The sequence below is a fragment of the Topomyia yanbarensis genome, chromosome 2 (assembly GCF_030247195.1).
Source record: "Topomyia yanbarensis strain Yona2022 chromosome 2, ASM3024719v1, whole genome shotgun sequence".
NCBI classification, from domain to species: Eukaryota; Metazoa; Arthropoda; class Insecta; order Diptera; family Culicidae; genus Topomyia; species Topomyia yanbarensis.
This window is the reverse complement of record NC_080671.1, coordinates 98,127,005-98,149,595: the sequence shown is the minus strand read 5'-3', so window position 1 is coordinate 98,149,595 and position 22,591 is coordinate 98,127,005. Positions and strand designations below refer to the sequence as shown.

General features: G+C 39.2%; 1 protein-coding gene across 3 annotated transcripts; it reads right to left on the bottom strand.

The window, feature by feature from the left end:
* LOC131678933 (dihydrolipoyllysine-residue acetyltransferase component of pyruvate dehydrogenase complex, mitochondrial) lies at window positions 1–22,348 on the bottom strand. Of its 3 annotated transcripts, none has more exons than XM_058959384.1 (7): window positions 21,922–22,348; window positions 2,754–2,932; window positions 2,195–2,593; window positions 1,710–2,088; window positions 1,144–1,446; window positions 946–1,086; window positions 1–885 (listed from the first exon to the last, which is right to left on the bottom strand). In XM_058959384.1, exons 1-6 carry the CDS (start codon window positions 22,041–22,043, stop codon window positions 957–959), a joined length of 1,512 nt encoding a protein of 503 aa, XP_058815367.1. In that variant the 5' UTR covers window positions 22,044–22,348; the 3' UTR covers window positions 1–885; window positions 946–956. The 3 variants fall into 3 exon arrangements, with proteins under 3 accessions (XP_058815367.1, XP_058815366.1, XP_058815368.1); XM_058959383.1 differs by having other exon boundaries at window positions 1–860; XM_058959385.1 differs by having other exon boundaries at window positions 1–860; window positions 1,710–2,040.
* Between the last annotated feature and the right edge of the window lie 243 nt (window positions 22,349–22,591).

Below are 22,591 nucleotides of genomic sequence, written 5' to 3'. Positions count from 1 at the left end.
TTTATTTTTTTCACGTCAAAGACCAACTCTCATTATTCGGCAAATAGTGCTCTAACATTACATGTTACTTTCGATCCGTCCTCTAAGAAACTTAAATAATATAGTTCATTAGACTGCTTGCATCCACAGTAAAATAATTTAAAATAATGGCTAATATTCGCAGTATCTTTCGTTTGTTTTATTCAATTTGCCAATATGATCCATTTCTAGCGGAAGGATTTGTAGAATCCAGGTAAAGAAAAAAAATCAAAGAACGATTCTGCAATTGAATTTAATTCAGTTGCACTACAATAGAACCAAGTCGTTCCTATGTGTTTAGTTAACAGTCAAAAACGAACAAAGCAAATGTGGTATAGAAAATTGTCCTATGGAGACCATAGCCGAGTTCATTAACCATTTCTATTACGAAGAATGATTGGAAAACAAAAGTGGAAAACTAATTGTTTGGCAGCGTTTCTTGCTCTATTTTGAATGCCGGGCACTGATCTATAATTTCTATGCTTCACAGATTCCTCGTATGGTTTGGATTAATGAATGATAGGCACATTGCCTCATCATATGTGGTTGTCATTACACCCTAGTCATATTATATGCATTTTTGTACGCGATATTCGTAATGAGTACTACTCAGTGACTGTTGCAGATTTCTTACTGGCAGACTGCACTTGTTACGATTCCCAGCCCTCATGATGTAGTACTAATCTAGTCTATACGGACGAAAGTTGCTTGGGGGAAATTATATAGGTTCAGTGCTCCATGGGATGACTATACAATTTTTCAGCATCATTAACATGAAGCGTAGTAATTGTTGGGAGCACAGTTGCTGCAGTTGTGGTGAGCTAGGTGGTTTGTTGGTACATCTTGGACACAAATAAGACATGGTAACTATTTAAAATTGAGAAGAGATTGTTTTTGCAAACATTTGCTGCAACCGAGTACACTTACCGTAGGTTGCTTTATAACAGCATCGAATGGGGATCCTCCAAAAACATGCGGAAGTATTGTAGCCAGCGTGCACCAATGGCGCCGTCCACCGTGCGATGATCACAGCTGAGCGTTACTGCGACGTAATCACTTTCCTTCCAGCTGTAACAGGATGCAGAAATTAGCAAAACAAACATTTGGAATCCGACCGTTATCTACCCCTTTTCTGAATCTTTATCAGGTACGATACGCTTTTGGGTACCACCAATAGCCAAAATACAGCTCTGTGGCGGATTGATGATGGCGCTGAAGTGCGTTACGCCGAACATTCCGAGGTTCGAAACGCTAAAAGTACCCCCTTGGAACTCCTGAGGTTGCAGTTTACCTTCCCGAGCTTTGGCTGCCAGATGTTTCACGTCCTTGGAGATATCGGTTAGACCCTTCCGATCGGCACTGAACACGATTGGGGTGATGAGCCCGCGATCGGTTGAGACTGCGACTGAAACGTCAACGGCATCGAATCTAGGAAAAAATCAAGAATTAGACATATTGAACGAGTATAGCCACGCGTTGTTAAGATATATCCGTTCTTGTCCTTGAGCAGTTTTACAATAGAGTAGATTCTGCGCTTTGCCTAAGAGTGATTTAGCAATTCCTGATCTCATCTCTTTAATGCCTTCAAGCGATACTTCTTTTCGTTTTTGTTTTAGCGTCAAACTAATCAAACATTACCGAATCATCTGACATACCACGATATCTCGAAGCAACCCAAACAGAATACTTACTGTCTAATGACCGTGTCCATCCAGGCCGAGTTCGCTTCCGGGACCTTCTTGCAGGCCATGGCAGCTGCCTTGATAATGAAATCGTTGATCGACAGTTTGACACCGTCCTTCTCCAGCTGTTTGTTGAACTTGGCGCGAACCTTGTTGATTTGATCCATGTTCACATCCACCGTGAGATAGTAGTGTGGGATGGTTGTTTTCGATTCAAGCAGCCGTTTGGCGATAACCCCTCGAATATTGGAAACCGGTAGGTCTACGAAGGCTGCGCCGGCTGGAATGCTGTGTGCCGCCGCCGGAGCATGCACTTCCGGAGCACCGCCCGGTTGCATACCTGCAAGATCCTTAGATGTTAATGATCCAAACAAACCGGATCCTTTCCCTGGAAAAGGCAAGAATAAAACAGTACAGAACATGATGACGAATGGATTAATTACAAACTTAGTGTAAATGCGATAGTATTAGTTGTTGAACTGTTTTGAACATACCTTCTAGTCGTAGTCTTTGCTGCTCGGCAAGTTTCTTAGCCATTGGGCTAGCGTAAACTCGGGGTCCGCGTTGATCAACTGCTGTCATCGCTCCGCTGGCTGCTGGAGGTGGAGGTGGCGGATGAGCCGCAGCAACTGGCGGTGGAGTCGCTACCGGTGGTGCAGCAGCTGGCGGTGGTGGAGCGGCAGCGGCTGCCGGTTTCGTTGCAGGCGCACCAGTATCCTTGTAATCTTTGAAGGCAGCCACATCAGCTTCATTTTCAACAATGATACACACCAACCTTCCAATGGGTACATCTTTCTGCCCTGCTTGGACTAAGATCTTGGCTAGATATCCCTCTTCGGGTGTTTCGAAGCCCATGGTGGCCTTGTCGGTTTCGATTTCTGCCAGCAGGTCACCTAGAAACCGAATTACAATATCAGTAACTGTTGAGCAATGTCATTCAGGGAAAGCTATGACACGGTGCTGTCGCATATGCGCATATGCGAATCTTATCAGTTACATAAGCTACAGCGTAGGCGATACGGCTGATTGGAGAACGTAATCGACTATACAAACCTTCGTTGAGTTTGTCGCCTTCCTTTTTCTCCCAGCTGACGATGGTCCCCAGCTCCATGGTTGGTGAAAGTGCCGGTAACAAAACCTTTGCGTGAGCTGGATAATTGCTGCAGTATCCTCTGACAAAGTTCACCTGACATACGGAGATGATTCTCTGTCCGCTCCATTTCTGAGCATTTCTGCAAAAAAAATTAATGCATCTAGCCATTTTTCATTCGGGTGAGACAACTTTTAGTGAAGTAGGGGTAATATAATTATATTTTGTTAGTCGGATTTGAACTACCGTTCCAAACAGATTCTCAACACTACCTAGAGTACCATCAAGAACAGTAGTTTTTGCTAAGTACTCTGATATTTCCCAGCTTAAAAAAGGTTACCTGTGAACATCCCTGAACAAACAGGAATATCCCCCGTGACACGAGTTTTTTGGGATTCCATCTCATTAGTTGTATCGTAAAAAGACATATTAAGAAAAACTTCACAAAACGACGGGCCATTGAGGAATGGAATAAATGTTAACATTCGTTTTTGGTGGTACATACTCGAGTAGTGTTTCGAGTTTGTGCAACAAAAAAACATCAATCGTCTGCTCGCGACTACAAATCTCTTGCCCAATTACATAATTTCTCTAGACATTCAAATTGCCTATCACCGCAAGTTCCATGCGGATAGGGAAGCTCGGGATAAACATGTGAATGGGGGCAGTGAAGAAAGCCAAGAAATTCGTTTAATTTTAAACCGTCCTATTTCAGTTGTCGATTTTATCCATAATTGTTCAATTGTTATGTTCTAAGTTCAGTAAAACACGTAAAAGTTAAGAAAGGGGAACCTGGGAAGGTTTGCGCGTAAGATTCTATAATTCATAAAAACGTGTAGTATTAGGAAATTTAAAATTTTGGAATAAAAATTTTTCTACCATAGAAAATATTCAGTACTTTAACCATTTTGTGTTAAATCGAAGACCGCATATTAAGAAGACTGGCGACTCGGTTCAGAATCTGGAGACAGTAGCAGGAACACCTCTTCCGGGTATTGACTTATTTGACGTCTAGGACACCAACACAGTTGCAATGTGTATAGACATATATGTGTACGAAATAAGACACGCGCACAGCGATTCTCTACCTGATTTAACCTAATTTGGCAAAAATTCAATGCGATTTAACATCAATCTCGCACTAACACAACATGGATTGTAGATTAGAACGGGGAAAGTTAAGTAATAATGTTTTTAAATATTGAATCGTATTCTAATCCGAACATTTTGTTCTGTGGTGAGTTGGTAAGATTGATTTACATGACATTTGGTTTATATGCAATACATTGTTTCATTTTTTCAACAAATTTTGTTCAAAATAGCGGTTTCAGAAACTCACTGATCCACCGCAAATACCTTATACTATCTTTTTTACATTTTAACGACATTCAATTAGCTAGAGATTACTGTGTAGGGAAAGTTATGAAAATTAGAGCCATAGTACTTAAGTGAGAGCAAGAATGTGAAGTACACAGATCGGAAAACTAGAATTGGCAGGGCCATTAGAACAGGTTTAATATCTTACGGGCTTAACTTTTGTCTTCTGCTGATGAGGGTCGAGCTTAGGCAGCATAACTACTAACCTTATACTATCTTTAATTGGCTGTCGGTATATTATAGGTCGATAACCGGAACACACTTTTAGTCCCATTTCGAAGCTGAAAAGATCTCTGTCTGTTGTTCCTGAGGGCTTAAGCACAGTGTTAAGTTTATTGTCGAAAAAGTAACTCATGAACGCTGACTCTGCTTCCTGGCTTAATGCGGTTGTTTCTTTCACGCTCTGAAACAGTGAAGTGTCAATTCCTTTCACTATGTTCAAGATATGTTCAGCTGGTGTGGTTTCATCGATTTTTTCTAGGAGTCCTCTGTTGTTTTTCGAAACTCACGCTTGAAGATTGCTCTTCTGCGCTACCGCTCGGTGTTATTTGATCTTGTTTGGTCTCTATTCTAGTTTCGAATTGCCTTTTTTATCATCGTACAGCTTCCCTATTTCCGCTGTCTACCATTTTTGAGGAAATTCTCTTTTTAGTTTTTACGACGAATGTTACTTGTTGTTTTGCTTCTTCGAATGTGGTTTTGTATCTCTTCTGGGTCGTACAGATATTGTGGTCTAGTCGCATTTATCTATTCTATTACTTTGATCTGGTTGACATTTTTTAATATTTTCTTGATCACACTTTTTTCGCTGTTAACTCTCAAGCTGACTGATAGATGTGGTCGTGAAATCTTCTTCAAGAGTTTCGCAAGATGCCTTTCTAGCTATAGAACCTTCTACGTGTTCATTTAGCAGAGCTCCTCTTTGACATTGGGGGAACTATGATGATGCGCATTCAAATCCACCAACTATGATGATACGCATTCAAATAGGCGCCAATAATTATTTGTCCATCTACCACTTCTAACCACGCAAAGATTTGCCGTAAGTTGTCGTTCGCCCCAACGCTGTTTGGCGATAGGTAGGCTGAAAATATCGATTCCTCCAAGCTGTTAAACGAGGGTAGCTGAACCTTATTGTGTAGGATATTGTTCTGCATGAGGAATCCGACTCCTCCGTACCTTACAGGACGTCTTTCCGAAGTTAAATTAAATGTTGTATCCATGACTTAATCTCTTCAAAAAGTCTTGGCGTACCTGCGCAAGGATTTCCTCGATAATCGTTGCTTTAAGACCGTTCCCTTTCTGTGTTTGCTCTTCGTTGAACTGCGGGCTTTTTCTCCACGTGGATAGGCTGTTAAATCCGTTTCCTGGTCTGGATCTTTCCGGTTGCATGTTTCTGCGTCTATATTGCTGCAGCTCTCTCGAAGGCAATGCTGGGAATTCCTCGTTGACGCTTAGACATGCAAACCTATTTCAAATCATTGGGAAACTGACTTGTGTTTCGTGGTACGATGTCCCTTTGGTGCGCATTACGCGATGAATGTTCATTTTTCTGGTCCTCTCAGGACATAACCTATACGCTGTGTTATGATTTCCCTTATAATTAGGACAACGACTGCGGTTTGTGCATTCTTCGTTTTTGCTGTGCTGGGATCCGCAATTTTTGCATCTTACTTTGGCCTTATGTCCAAAGCGCCAACACTTCTGACATTGTTTTACTGAGAAGACATATAGCTCTGATCTGAAGGCACATCCGTAAATTCTGATTTCGACACAGATCTTTCAATAGGGCCAAAGTCGCAATGTACTCAAATGGAGAAAAATCAGTTTCAATATACGGCGATGCTTTTCTAAATGTAGTTTTTATTGTAGGTATAAATTACTTTATGACCATGTTTTTCCGGAAGCATCTTTGGTTAAACCTTATGACAATATAACAAAGAATTTAATTCCTATGTGCTTTTAGTGGGTAGAAACTAAAAAAATGCTTACGCCCAATTTGCATCCCAGTCGTGATTTCGCCCTTCAGCAACCACCATTTGCGGAAGGGCTAAACGGTGTACATAATTTTCAGAAGGGCGCGGTAAAAGGGCTAAACTGACTCTGTCTTGCTGGGTAGGGCTGGGTAAATGGGCGAGCTTGACAGTATACTTTTTAATAGGGCTCAGCAAATGGGCGCATAGAAACCCAATGTAAATGATAGGGCGCGTGCATCTTTTCTTCGAATTTCATGAAAATATCGAAATATTCGAATGTTTATGTGCAACAAGTATCGAGTAGACATGATCCTAGTAGATATTGCTTATCATTTATATAATAGAACCGCCGTTTAAAGAATTTTGTGAATAATAACCGTACGCCCGGTTCTGTCAAAAAATGTAAGTTTAGCCTTTATATTCCATATGAGAAGAAGGGCCTAAGTCGAAATCTCGAAGAAAATGCATGTTTCGCCGTTTTGTTTTCTTTAATTATAAATCGAACTAAAAACCATTTTAACTAATTTTCACCTCAATCTTGTAGTATTTTTGTCGCATAATGTCATAATAGCGAAAACGCAGTTTGTTTACATTTGCGATTTAAGCCCTAATGAAAGATCTATGTCGATTTGCTTGAGAACGTTGCTTCCTTCCGTAGTGATCTTGACGTTGATAGTGCGCACGTATGTCACGCATAAATCTTTTCACTGTAATGGCATTAAATTTAATGTAATGTAAATTTAATACTATTCCATTGTTTTTTTTTTTGAGATGGTAAATATTGTTGCAGTAACTATATTCGAAACATCATAAATACTAGAAGCATAGTCAAGCAGTAATCATTTTTTCTAGTATTACAGACGATACAGAAGTTTAGTATCATCGATCTCATGGTCGTTACTACTATTTTGTTGAATAGTTAAAGCAACCAGAAAAGTCGGGTCATACATACCATAACTTTTTTCTCAGTGTACCATAGTTTGCAGATGAAACTTGGGATGGCAGGCTCCTAGCAGATTGAAAAAGTACCAGATCATGCTGTGTGGGGTGCTGTCCCGGTTAACAATGAGGCGAACGAGATATTTGCAGATACGTCATTTAGTAGGACAACTGTCAGTTTGCTGGTTGAATTTAATTTGGTTTTGTTTAATTTAAAAATCATAAAAGAATAATTAAGGTTTAAGAATGATATGAGTGTACTCGTAAGGACACCCGCTATCAATATATATATGAAAAACTGGCACAATTTTTCCAAATTAAAGATCCCTATTACATCCGGAATCAGATTTGGAATGTGGGCTGATTTATGATGGAATTCCAGCCAAATGCAACAATCAATTCTGAATGAATCGTTTTTAGAATAGGTTGCTACATTTGTGCTGAAATTCTAAGAGAAAGCATTCCGATTGCGATGAGTGAGGAGTATGCTGTCAAAACGAGTGAAACTTGTGACAGAAAGAGTTTCATCTTTTCTCCTGGTGGATTGGACACAAATGGGTAGAATGCATTGGCGCAGTTTTTAAGATTTTATTCGAAATTTAAGTATCTATTTTACAACTTCAATATTATAGTTTTTCCATAATCCCAAGTTTTAATATCTTTCCTATACATTTTAATTCACGTTAGCTACCGCCGTAGCAGCACCATCTCTTAAATATTTTCATGAAAGTATTACGTAATTTAAGGCTAGTTTACAGTTCGGGAAATGGATCACGGGATTTCGCACGGGATTTGGGTCGGGATTTGATCAGGGAAAATTTCCCGCCGAGATCTCTCCAAACTGTCAAACCAAAAACGCTGCTGCTTCTTAAAAATACAAACAGTATCCAACTTGCAGCAAATTGCAAACCTTCCAAAAATACTATTTTCCCCGTCGGAAACAATTTGTGTTGAATTGTTCCCGGCCGGATTTTTGTGTGGAGAGTTTTAAAATCCCGTGATGTTTCCCGTGGTTGAGTTTACACTTCAGGAAAACTGTCATTTTTGTGTAGACTCATTTCCCGTCACGGGATTTGAAATCCCGAGCTCCATTTAAAATACACAGGGACCCAAATCCCGTGACACGTTTTCCGAACTGTAAACTAGCCTTTACGGACTCAGAGAAACAGTAGATACAGAACACTAGATTAGGATTGTCGCTGGCATCAGTGGTAGGAACATCATTGTTTTGATTCCGGGATATACCTGTCAAATAGGCAAAATAAAAAAGCAAAAAATAATCCTCTATCGTCGTTTCATAGCGACTAATCATTTTCGTTGCTTTTAGCCAGCAACACAATGCCCATGCTTGGCTGATGTATTTTCCCTAATTAGAATGCACAAATTGTCTAAACCTGTACTGAATTTTAATGAATTTTCATTTCTTTGTGCGGTATATACAAACTCTTTCATTTCATAACAATAACAGTCGAAAATTTACACCGAGAAAATTCGTTATATTGAATATACTGATTTCACAAATAATTTTTTGCAATTTGTAGTATCACATAAAAATTATCTGTCACTAGATACCATGTGAAAACTAATGAAATGATAATAGTATGCCATATAGAAATTTATTTCGTAGCAGATATCACATGATTTTTCTGTTTACCTAGCGTTTATTCTGCTGTAAATTTTATGCACTGGACATTTTCAGTTTTGAATGCATAAAAATCACAGCAGAATAAACGAGACTGAAATGAAAAAGGTAAACTCTGCGTTTTACTAATTTGAAGTTCAACTAAACGGTTTGTGGTTACAAGCAGGCCATATTTTTCTGCGTGTACCAAAAGTGCGGACCAAAGACTTTTTCTAGAGAGACTTTCGATACCTTGACAGATATATACCGAAAGCAAAACAAACATGTTCCTAGACGAAAACAATGGGAACACCAGCGACAATCATAATCTAGTGTTCTGTATCTATACGATCAATGCGTAACGGCAATGGAGAAATTCAAGTGTACTGAGGTGCCCTCTACAAAAGTTTAGAGAAAAATCAGAAATATGTAAACAAAAATCGTGCATTTTATTCACATTTTTCAGCACGGGATTTGAAGCCTTTACTTTATGAAAAGCTTAGTATTTTCTTAATAATGTCATTGATTAATTGGCCTTGAATCATATTTTGCAATCTATTCGTCTTTTCAACACGAAACGAGCGCACAATAACGAAAACTTATCATCACCTTCACTAGAGTCGCTTAATATTCACAATTTTTGATATGGTTTTTATGAATGGTAACCGACTGTAAACGGTGGCAATTCAAACTGACAAACATTTTCGAAGTATCAATTATCGGTTTTTTATGGCTAAAATGAGGTAGGTCCACGGAAAGTATGCAATTTAAGATTTTGGCAAGGGTTTTTTTTCGCGATATTTTAACCTCCACGCTCTTCTCTCGCTTGAGAATCCATATACAACTCTCTCTCCCTGCACGAAACATAACCTTTCTCATTCCGACTAACGTGCGCGCGTATGGTGCAATTCAAATGCGATTCTCGTTGGTGTAAGGAGTTACCTGATTTTTCTTCGACAGTTAAATGACGATTTAATTCCCCTATTGAATCAGCGATGGCTTCCCCATCCTCAAATTATGTTTTCTATTACAGACACTTTATACACATGCGGAGACAAAACAGTAAAACCTAAGACAAGACACTTTATATAACAGACTAGCGGAGAGAAAAACAGTAAAACTAGCAACCATGAATGTAAACTGGCATCACGGAAGCTCCCATAAGCTTTGCATTGGGATCCTCTTGTACTTCCTATCTCAAAACCCTCATGCTCGTTTGGCTGCAATTTTTGACACTTCGCTAGTCTGTGTATAAAGTGTCTGTAGACGTGACAATCGGCTTCTTATTTTTCCTTCGAAATTCTTCTTTTCGCACATTTTCACCCTGCCGAAATCTTCCGGACAGTGTTGCTATTTTTATTAATGAAAATGGAGTCTTGTTAATTTATTTAATGCCGGTAATATTTTGTATCTTGAATACACTATATTTGTAATGTATGATTACGAATGTAAAGTATGCATCGTTTCACCCCCGGTCAATAAAGGAAACACCAACCGACAGAAAAAGGGCTAGTCTTATTGCAGCCAGTCAACAGGCAAGTCACTGTACAATACGCGAAAATAAAGAACACTAAGACCAGCGAGTAAACCATTCTTTTGTGGATATCACCAGTCAAGCGATGTGACACTACAATATTGATGAAGGGCACCGTTTTTACATGTTATGGGTGTTTAGTAAGGTTTGATGAAGCCATTTTCTGAAAAATTTTAGATGAAAGATAAAAGTGTGGTTTCTGTCTTATTTTTGTTAAAGTTAATCAACCACGTATACGGTAAATGCACAATAAATACTTGTTTCACTTTTCTGCACAATTTCAGTTTAATTTAGTCATTTTTACTTTTTTACCGATATTTTTTTTTGTCAAAAGTAATGACAAACTTTTCCTATAAATATAGCAACACTGTCAAACATCATTTTCATATCCCTGCAGTAATATTGCGTACGGTGCAAAAAGTCTGAATCAACCAATCAGGAACTGGACCATTCTGACGTAAAATTGGAACAAAAACGCCCCCCCCCCCCCCCTATTGTCACGTCTTGTCTTAGAGTAAACCTAGGAACCATGAATGTAAACTGGCTCCCTCTCTCCCCTCTCAAAACCATCATGATCGTTTGGCTGCACTATGACACTTTGCTAATCTGTGTATAAGGGCATGTTCAGGAGCGTGTTTTTTGCATAGGAGTTTCAGAGTAGAACTGGAACTGAAACATTCACATCCCCAGCAGAGCGTTGTTTTATGATTTCGAACAGTTTTGTTTCGAAATTTAAAACTGCTATGCGACTCCGTTCTAATTGTTACTGATTTTAAAACACGTTTAGAACTGTGTTTTAAATACATGCAAAGTTTTCAGCACAGATACTTAGACCCGATAGACTGGGGAAAAATAATTTTGAATGCAGTAACGCTGAAGGAATGGTGAGATACGAATTTTAAACTGAATAGAACATCCGCTAAAACTGCTGCTGGGGACAGCAAGTTTTAGTTTTAAAATTTTCAGTTTTATATAATAGAACTGTCAACAATATGAATCTAGAACTGAAACACTCTTAAACATGCTCTAAAGTGTCTGTAGTTTCAATCAGCCCCCTGTCATGGATGGCGTCTCGCTGTACAGCCAGAATCACTGCCATAAAAATCAAAACAACTATGCAATGAGAATTTAGATCGACTTATTAAATACTTAATTTGATCTCACGAAATGGCAACTTTCTTAATCGTATGGTATCTAATCATTCTGCAAGACACTTTATACACAGACGAGCGACGTTTCAAAAAGTACAGCAAAACAAGCATGAGGGTTTTGTGAGGGGAAGCATGGGAGGAAGCCCATGCAAAGCATATGGACCACATGGAGTCAGGGTGGCCAGATAGAATTCCTTAATATCGGTAGGGTCGCTAAAAGTTTATCGAGTCGGTTAATTTTCATCATTTTCGGCACAGTTTACTGCCTCCCGGTTATCAAAAGTGTGAATAACGGTGCAATTTAACGACTATACAAAGTGAAGTGGCTTATAAAAGCATTTTTCGGCATATTTTCGACAGACGCGAGTGGTGACAGTTTGTGAAAATCGAATTCCGGCAAATGAAAAAAATATCTTTTCCTCGCATTACGGGCCGTCGATTCCCAATGCAAGGACAATAAAAGTGATGATGATGTAATGATGTAATTTGAAGCCACCATCAGCTCAAGGTTTTTCCAGTGAATGCGGGTAGACTTACAGTAGCCCCGAAATAGTTTATCGTGAAACCTTCATATTATTGCTGTTACTAAAGGGAAATCAAAAAGGGTTGGACGGGCCCGTAAGCAGAGACACTTACGCACACCCCGCTGGGGAAAAAGGAGGAAAAGAGTCCCTTCCAACAATAATATTCCAGTCAAAAGGTAAACAATTTCGCTATACATGCTTTACCCACCTGATGGTTTGTTTTGAGAAGGGTGCGTCAAACTCATATAAGACCTTCTGAAGAAAACAAGTTTCCTTCAAGTGACTTGGGCTGGCTATCCACGTTCCCTCGTCCAGTCCTCAATTCGTATGATACCCTGTTGCTCCCATCCCTTCCCAGTATTCAATTGTTATATAGTGTGTTTACAGCATTATATGTTATCAGGATAATGTATGTAATGAAAATTATGATTCATAATGAATATCATACAACAACATGCAAATAATATAATGAATGCCATGAATTTAATTATGTTATCGAGTAATATAAAACAATATAGTCCATATAATGAGTAATGAAATCAAAGGGATAATATTGTGATGATAGAGACAATCCATGTGTTGCTGAAAATAAATGATACCAGAACAGTAAAGGCCCGTTTTATCACTCTCCTGTGTATTTACGGCTGATGAAGTGTAGACATTGAAAACCTTGGCTCATTACCCATAATCGGGTCGTCCAATTCAAATTGCAATTTTATTTTGCATGTTTCGCATCTATAACATAAAATAGATTTACTCAATAAAGGATTTACTCGAATATTGTTAGGTTGGTCTACTAGCAACCATTGGACAGATTTTCAATTGAGGCTAACAAAATAGTGCCAAAAAATATTCATGTCATGCTAGCAAAAGCTGGCCTTCACTGTATAATGAAATGAAATGTTCAAGGGAATATTAAATAACAATCAATAATAAATATTATGAAAGTTCTTTCTATAATTAATATGAATATGGTGAATTCAAGCAATATAGTCAACATCAAACCTGTATACTATTGGGGATTAAAAAAGTACTCATTTGAACTAAAATTTAACAAACAAACTAAACTAAATGTCAGTAATACCTAGAATGTGACGACTCCTTGCGTTGCGTTGCGTTGTGACGATGATTTTGGCGGATTGCACACTGACTTCATCATGTTTGACTGCTGATTATCTAATAAGAGTTGCTTAGGAAGTGGTAAGTAGGAATTCATACCAATCCGACCCATATTAAAACCTCAACAGCATGATAGCCATCATTGCCGGCCGCCCCCATCTCCATCGTTCACGGGGAAGGATAAAGGATAAGGTAGACGGGAAGTGTTGATGCTCCACCTACTTAACGGAAGGACGACGATTCATCAGACTCTTCCATAGGTGTCGCGGAGTTGGTGGTTTGGAAGGGTATCAGGTCTAGGATTCGCTCCAAGCAAACGATGCGACCTGTAAAGCATGTTTTATTAGGTAGTTGTTTAGTTAGTCTTCGAGTGCACGATCACTCGAAAAAGAGATGATCTTGTTTAGTTTTTGGTTATTTTTAAACTCTGGGCAGCCGGCTACCGAGAGTATACTATGTTCCCTAAACAAAAGCAATTTGAACTCCACACGGCCGACCGTGGGAGTATTGCCTAGAAAAGCTAATCTTATCCGCGTAATGGGCCGGATCACTATTTATTGCAACAGTATTTGGACAGAATTCGCTACTTCTTCTCTACGATATAACAAACAACAGCATGATAGCCATCATTGCCGGCCGCCCCCATCTCCATCGTTCACGGGGAAGGATAAAGGATAAGGTAGACGGGAAGTGTTGATGCTCCACCTACTTAACGGAAGGACGACGATTCATCAGACTCTTCCATAGGTGTCGCGGAGTTGGTGGTTTGGAAGGGTACCAGGTCTAGGATTCGCTCCAAGCAAACGATGCGACCTGTAAAGCATGTTTTATTAGGTAGTTGTTCAGTTAGTCTTCGAGCGCACGATCACTCGAAAAAGAGATGATCTTGTTTAGTTTTTGGTTATTTTTAAACTCTGGGCAGCCGGCCACCGAGAGTATACTATGTTCCCTAAACAAAAGCAATTTGAACTCCACACGGCCGACCGTGGGAGTATTGCCCAGAAAAGCTAATCTTATCCGCGTAATGGGCCGGATCACTATTTATTGCAACAGTATTTGGACAGAATTCGCTACTTCTTCTCTACGATATATTTATTGGCCTGAAAACTACCGAGTGATAACACATTATACAGGCAAAAATAGCGAGAGATGTTATAAATCAAGGAAAGTATTTCCTATTTTCCATATCGGACTGTTTGTGGAATACAAGTATACGAGCGATAATACCGAACACTGAAGGGAAACACAAAGGATTGCTAACCTGATGCACGGGCCCGTTAGCAATAACGGAGCTTTAAATTAGGTTCATAAAAACAGACGCGGCGAACCCTCAACACGCACTGACCCGTCCTCATAGATACTAGTCAGACCAGTCGTATTGGGGCCAATCTCCGATCAACTATTCATTCTTACGGCAATGCCTTCTCGACCAGATCTGCTCGCACCCTCTCATTCTGTTCGCACCCTCTCATTCTGCGGTCCAAGGACCAAATATCATCAACAGACTTAGACTCGCGTGGAGGCATGAGATAGGAAACTTGTAAGAATTTTGCTATCCCACCGTTTGACTACCAGAATGGATGGGAGAACAGTAATACTAGCAAATACCGACTACCATAAGAGCGGTGCAAATTTGAACGAGTGACGTAGAGTACTGCACTGAAAAAAGGACCAGGAGTGCGATTTTACGAAGTTTTAGCTTCCGATGGCCCTACATTTTCTGACAAAGTGAAGTTCTTGAATGTTGAGATTTTTATTACTGTTTAGAAAAGCAAAAGTATCATAAAGCTAGTGTCAGGCCTTCATGAGACCTCAAGGAGTCACTTTTGGAGGTATTCGTAAATGTAGATTTGTCAGTAGACGGTTCCAAATATAATAGAAAAATACCTAATTTAACACAACTACAGATCACTTGCAACATAAAAAGCTTTTTGTGAAATTCGACAGCTCCATCTTAGGCCAATTCAATAAATTTCCTACATGAAAGTTTCCATTTTTTAAAAACGGTTTTTAAACCAAAGCTTTGGAAGTTAAACCTTGGCGTGGAAGTGCCGGTATATTAATATATTCTGTTACTTAGTGTAGAATTAGATTTCGTCATTTACGGCTAATATACAACCGCCAGAAGAAACTTAAAACGTTGGTACACAATCAAGAAAGGCGAATCAGAAAAGGTGAGTATATGTCAGTGATTCACTAAATACAGACTGGAAAGAGGGTAATATGGAAAACCTTAAGGTCCGTCCAGATTAAGTCTTCGGTACGGAGCAAAACGTCGGCCTAGGAACTCCTAGCATGTTGTTAGTCGCCTCTTACGACATGGGAGCAGTTCCCAGAGGTTCTATTCTTGGTTGAAATAGTGCAAAAAGATTTCAGCCCGCCGGACACCACACGGCTTTCCCAATGCAAGGACAATAAAAGTGCACAGAAAATGTCTAGAAACACATTGTAAATTGTAAAAATAGTGAAAAATGGTTTTTCAGAGAAAAAAATTCGATCCGGAAAGTGAAAAAATATGGCAAACATACACTAAGAAAAAAATTATGGTAACATTTACCATATGAGGAGGTAAATTCGACTTTGCGAGTATAGTGCTTTTCAACCGACTATAGCATTAAGTGATGTTAACTATACGCATGTTCATGTTTACTATACATGAGCTTTGTCTATAATAGTAATATTGACAATTCTCTTGTACGTATGACCATTGTAAATGGGATGCTCAGTGTAACAATATACATAGTTATCTTGACCTGAATCTGCTTGTTAAGCTAACTAAACCAAGAGAGTAGAAAGGTTTACCATAATAGTAAAATTAAACAGTCTGTTGTATCAATGGGCATTATAAGTGGGATGCTTGGCATAACAATAAACATAGTCACCACAATCTGGATCTGTTTGTAATAACTAAAACATTGGGATATTGACATTTAAATTCTTATTTTGAAAAGTAATATAATTGTTGGTTTGAAGATGACGCCGGCTAATTCAACAAGACGAATTAAACCTGGATTTGGCCAACTTAAATTTTTCTCTTCCATATACAAATTTCTTATCCATTCCTTATTGTATTATCTTCATTATTCATTCCTCATTGTATTATCTTTATATACTTTTTTAATAAAATAGTAATTCATGTAGGCAACGATATCAAAGCAAATACTTGTATTTCATCAAAGTCTCCTCGTTTTCGGGCTTCAGGCTAAAAATTTAAAAATATGAATTTTAAACGTCCAGCTCCTTCTCTTACATAAATTGTATACCATTGAAGTATTTTCTTACCTGAAGTAATATAATGAAGCTAAGCAAAACTTTGATACTATATTCCGTTCTGTTTTATGAGACTTCATAACAATTTGATAACATTTATAGAGCTAATGATATAAACCTATTTGGTCACTAAGAATCGCTCCTGGCTGGTCCTCGAACAGTGGTTTACTCGGAGCAACATTTTTTTTAAATCATAAAAAATGCAATATCTTCGAAGCATATCCGTATGTCACGAATAAAATTGTTCACTATAATGGCGGCGTCTTGCAGGAATACCAAACAGGAACGCAAAAATTGACAAGTTGTATAGTCAATAGTAATACAAAGCAGTCAGTTGAAAATCACTATACGCAAAAGGTGTTTTCAAGAAGGATCACGTTCACACGAACAGTGTATTTAGTTATTTTAACCCTTCCATTCTTATAACAATGATATTCCTAGTCTTCGTCACTGATTATTATATTGTGCGCAAAACAATTAAAAGAATTGTAGTTATAACAATGACATTGGTTCTTTGCAAGAGGTGTACCATGGTTGTATTTTCATTTTAACATTATGTTTTATAGTGATACAGACTATTTCATTGTCAGTTTTAAAATGATAAATATTGTTGGATTAAGCATGTTCAAAAAGTCATACATACCAACAGTATAGTTGAGAGGTAGTCGATTTGTCTGTTATTTTTCATGATACAGAAGTTCAATATTAGCGATCTCATGGTCATTTTTTCTATTTTGGCGAATAGTTAAAACAACCATAAAAGTCGGGTCACGGATACTATAGTTTTTTGCTCAGTGTATTCAAATAGTTGGCGTTTCACCAGCGTCTAGCGACTACCAGGTGTCGCTCCAAAATTCTTCGCCCGAAAAATAGGTGGCAAACCAGCTCAGCTAAATTTCGTCCGCGTCCCTTGTCACCTATTTTTATTTAGTGATTCATCGGCGGTGCTATCTTTGAAAATGAACCGCCTTGGATATTCAACTGTTTTTTTACTTTCTTATTTTATTGCAAATCAGTAGAGGTTTTGAATCTTTTATATTCGGGATTGCAGATATTTTGTCGCATTTAAATTTTGGGTGTCCGTTGATGTGATGGCGCTGTAAGGGAACACGTATCTGCCGGTCGGCAAACTAATTTCTATGTTTGCATAGGGTTTGTTTTACCAACGGAGGAACTGATCCACAGAGCATTCAATGTGCTTAGGGAAAACACATGACCTTATTTGAGTGGAATGATGACTTCAATCATGTATAAGGTTTGAGAATTGACAATTGGCGAGTGTTTGCTGTCATTTTCATTGGTTAGCTTTCAATTCTATCTCATGACTCCACGCGAGTCTAAGTCTATTGATGACATTTGGTCCTTAGACCGGCGACGACTGGGAGCTATCAGCCTTCTGTCGATAGTAGTAGAATGAGAGTGTGCGAACAGATCTAGCCGAGAAAGCAAAGCCGTAAAAGTTGTTCGGATATCAGCTCCAATAGGACTTTAATTTGACTAGTATCGATGATCGCGGATCAATACGTACTGAAAATTCGCCTCGTCTGTTTTAATGAATCTAATTTCAAGTTCCGTTATTGGTAACAAGCCCGTCCATCAGGTTAACGATCCTCTGTATTTCCCTTCAATGTTCGATATAATCATTTGTACACGTGTATTTCATAAACCATCCGATATTAGAAATAGGAAACACTTTCGTTGATTTATAACATCTAGAGCTATCATAAACCTTTGTCTGTATAACGTGTCATCACTCGGTAGTTTGTAACCCAAAAAATATATCGTAGAGAAGGAATAGCGAAGTTAGTCTAAATAATGTCGCAATAAATAGTGATCCGGTCCATTAAGCAGATAAGATCAATTTTTCTGGGCAATACTCCCACGATCGGCTGTGTGGAGTTGAAATTGCTTCTGTTTAGAAAACATAAGATACTCTCGGTAGCCGGCTACCCAGATTTTAAAAGAATAAAAAACTAAACAAGATCTTATTTTTCGAGCGATCGTGTTCTCGAAAACTAACTGAACTACAAACTAATAAACTATGCTTTACAGGTCGCATCGCTTGCTTGGAGCGAATCCTAGACCCTATTTCCTTCCAAACCACCAACTCCGCGACACCTATGGAAGAGTCTGATGAACCTTCTGTATAAGATTCCTCATTTTATTCAAACAATCGCCGGGTAAAATCAGCACCGACACGATAGAAACCACGAAAAAATTCGTCGCGTGATTGAATATTATTAAAAAAAAATAAGCAGTGCTCCTTATAGCCGGCTATCCGGAGTTCAAGTTGCTTATTTTGCTAATCGTGTTAATACAACAAATGATAAATTTCCCAAATTCTCGGCAGCCGCCTGCCCAGAGCAATTATTACATGATAACGCTATTGGCACACTTACTAACAACTCTCCCCTTCCCGTGATACATGTGGAGATGCAGAGGATTCCTCGGTCTCTAGTAGCAACATGTATCGGACTAACATTCCTTCCTTTCCCAGAAGATCTGCATTCGGACGTGGCCGGCGTCGGTATTGATCAGCATGCAGGGATCAGAATAGATTGTACAATGTGGCTCATCATGTTATTCCCAAGCATGTTGTTCCAATCAACATTTTGCAACCTAATTTGGTTCTGGTCAATAACGGAGTAGCAACTACGGGCGATCTCTTATGCTTATGCTAGTTACCGGGTTGTTGTCCCAAAAACGTAGTATTCACATAGAATTGTAAAATACTGACAACACAGATCTCAGACCAAATCCAACCCAAAAAATGAATGTTGAGTAGGATGTGTCCAAAATCAATAAAAATCGGTAGTTTTTGGTAGGAATAACAGAATATCGGTAGTTTTGCCTTAGACGTCTGACAGAAGACCAAAATCGGTAGGACTACCGATAAATCGGTAGGTCTGGCCACCCTGCATGGAGTATTGGGGTCTGCCGTGATCAGAGGGGTGTCACTCCTGTCATCCGCTATGGAGATGTAAAGACTTTGACAGTAGTCAACATATGATGGGCCTAGCTGCTTCTAGGCCCACGTCGACCGTGCAATAGCACTGGGTTGTTTTGGTTTTAACAAAGGCAAATGTTGGCTAGCACAAAATGGCTGTCTAGCAGGGGGCTGGCCGTGATGCTGTTTTACATTCATGGTTGCTAGTTTTACTGCTTTTGTCTCCTCAAGTCTGTGTATAAAGTGTCTGTAATGTATAGCGTCAAAAAATAATTGTTTGTTTGGGGCTTTATAGCTATAACACGCGCTATATACGTAGTGCGTTGTCAGACTTCATATGTTGGTATAGGGTTGTTAGAAGACTGGTTTAAATTCTTGCCATTCGGAATAAGGTTATTTAGCATAATGGACATTTGGCATAATTTATTTAACGGTCATTTGGCATAGTTTCTAATTTTGCGTAAAGTGAGAGTCAATTAGCATAACGGTCATTTGGCCTAATTTTGAGAAGTGATCACACTGGAGGTCATTTTCCATTTTTTATTTACAGGGAAACACATATAATTGCAGACTGTGCGAGAGGTAAGGTAATTCGTCTTAATTTTAAGCCGTGCTACTGCTGAAGGTCCAAAATTGATTAGTTCATTCTTCTTTACAAAATAATATATGACATTTACGCCTAACAATCGATGATTCAAAATATGTAAAATATCTTTCGAAAAACTTGGCGATATCCGGAAATGATAGTTAACTATCGTCTGGATCGAACGGTACATTATTCGAAAGAACAGCTCATGATATAAAGAAGGATAATTTAATCTATTGAAACGCTGTATGGAAAGCTAAAACTCGCTGGCGACCGATAAACAAAACAAAACACACCCCTGGTGGATCGTAGTTCTAGTGCCCTGAATCAACAAGACCTGTCAGTGAGATCACTTGGCAAAATTACGCCAAATGTCCGTTATGTCACATGATCGTCATCCAGAAGGTAAAAATAATGATGCCAAATGTCCATTATGTCAACTAACCTGTATGCTAAACGTCTATTATGCCAAATGGCCCGCTCGCAAGGCAGACTGGGATGACCCGATCGATCAGGCACATGCACGACAAAGGCAAAAACTTCAAAGTTCATTGTTACACCACTGGAAAATCTTAGATGTGCTCCAGCCAAAAGACCAAGGGAACCACTCATGACAATTTTGTACATGTCCATGTATATTTGCAGTGCCTAAAAACGTCTTTCGCCCTTAAATGAATAGAGCTGCCCACTAGCCAAATACTTTGTAAGTCGATTGCACTGTATGCAGCTCACCTGGGTTCAATGCTCAATCCTGCACGGAGGATTAGAGATTTTTCTAACTTGAAAAAGAGGCAAATGACCTTAACATTAGAATCTCTATCACATAAAGAAATACACGGGTATAGCGACAAGGGATCAAATTAGACTCATGTGGCACTAGGCCGCTTTGTTCAAATCCTTCTAAACCTTTAGGAAATTTAAGATGAAATCCTGGAGGTTTTAGCGAGGGGTGATCCTTGTCTCAGAGTTGTACGTAAACACATTCACTGATAACACGCCGATCAGGCATGCTTTTGATCTTCCTTTCGAGGTTGTTATACCTGACCGAACTGAATGGACGGAGCCGTACAATCCTGGAAGGCGTGCTATATTATACTGAATGCTCAAAAAGAAATTGTGATATGGAGACTGTGGTATAGGTCCTCAGGTTCTAGGTGCTACACAATGTCTTTCAAACGGAGGTATATGTAATTGAGACCTGTGTCTGCATAGAAGCCACGTATCGGGTAAGAAGTTGCCATTTTGTCAGATAACCAAAGCTGGTTTGCAGCACCGGGTTTCAGTAACTTCGGGTCCAACAAACTTGTCTATGGCTGCCAGAAGATTCTAACGAATCTGACATGCAAATTCAAACCAACTTTAATTTGGGTGTCAGAGTACATGTACACATGTATCCCGTATACATTTGACAATCACCTTAATTAATTATTTGCACCACTAATAACCCTGATTTACTCCAGTTACTGCTGACTACTGTCGATTGATAAAATAATGTGCTCTTGGCTGAGTTAAGCTATTAGCACCATTACGATTGCTTGGAGTTCAGTTGTGTTGAACGGTGCCAGGAGATAAAACTGGAATGTATTGCAAAAATGAAATTTAAAATAAAGTATGTTATTTTTACTAAGGATTCACTTAGGCAAGCTGACCCCGTGTGGAATCATGAGCTCACCTATTTATGAATTTGGGAAACACCTACTCCATTTCTCTAGGTTGGTTAAAATAAGACACTAATGATCAAAAAGCTCAAGCATCTTCCAATTCAAACCATTGTTTTTCTGGTCGCGTGTCTGGCGATCTTCGATTGGCAAGAGCTAAATTTACTCACACTCCGCTCAACTGTAGACTAACGAAAACAAGCTCATTCATAACCAGATGGTTATCGAATGTGACGTTCGGTGAATGAACACTCCTGTAGATTTTTTTTCACTCGTCACAGATGATTACACAACTTCGATCCGAAAAAGGAGCTCCTGTTTCCTGGCCACTAGACATAGTAAAACAGTACGTGGAAATGTCTTCCAGCTTACACTCCGTGTTATTACGTAACTAGCAGAATATTTTGCACTGGCAAGAAAATAACTTACTTCGGAAGGTTACTCTTCCGGACCGCTTCGCAGCTGAGCGCCCTTCTGGCAGTTCCGCGTAGAACCTGGCGTGATCCCTGCAGCAGCAGTTTCTCGTTCCGTACGGCGATGGTCCGCAGCATAGTAGTTCGTCTTTTCTCACCCCTTTTCGAAGCACAGGGCGACCTTCAAATGGAGCACTTTGCACCGGCTGTTTCGTGACTTGATAAGACTTCCTTCGGTGGCCCGCGAGTGCAATCGAAGGCAGCTGTTGATTTTCTCGTCTTGTCCCACGGCTGGGATTCGCTACGTTTCCTCTTCCGCCAACCGATTCACTATCGCACTAGTCCAGGGACGGACACACAACAATCAATGCGTAACTACCGAACGACCACCGGACACGACCTTTCTGCGACGTTTGATAGGTCAATATGATGTGAGGAGGATGGTTGCAAAAAAATCGCATCCACAAACAGCGAAACGTCGAAGGGAAACTGTCGCTGTGTGGGTGCGCAGCTGACAAATGTTTTGTGGATCGTGTTTAGCAGGCACGTCAAAGTTTCGGGTTGATTGAAGAAATTTTTAGAATGATTTTTTTCTTGAATATTTTAAAAAAACACTGAAAATTTAAATGTGCGGTTAAGTTATTGAGAGTGAAACCAGAGTTTTTAAGGCGAAACTGAGTCAGTTT

Coding starts and splice junctions, on each gene's coding strand:
- LOC131678933 (XM_058959384.1), bottom strand. CDS start 22,043: ATGCTGCGGACCATCGCCGTACGGAACGAGAAACTGCTGCTGCAGGGA. Junction 2,594..2,753: donor AGGCGACAAACTCAACGAAG/GTTTGTATAGTC, acceptor TTCGGTTTCTAG/GTGACCTGCTGGCAGAAATC. Junction 1,087..1,143: donor GATAAAGATTCAGAAAAGGG/GTAGATAACGGT, acceptor ATCCTGTTACAG/CTGGAAGGAAAGTGATTACG.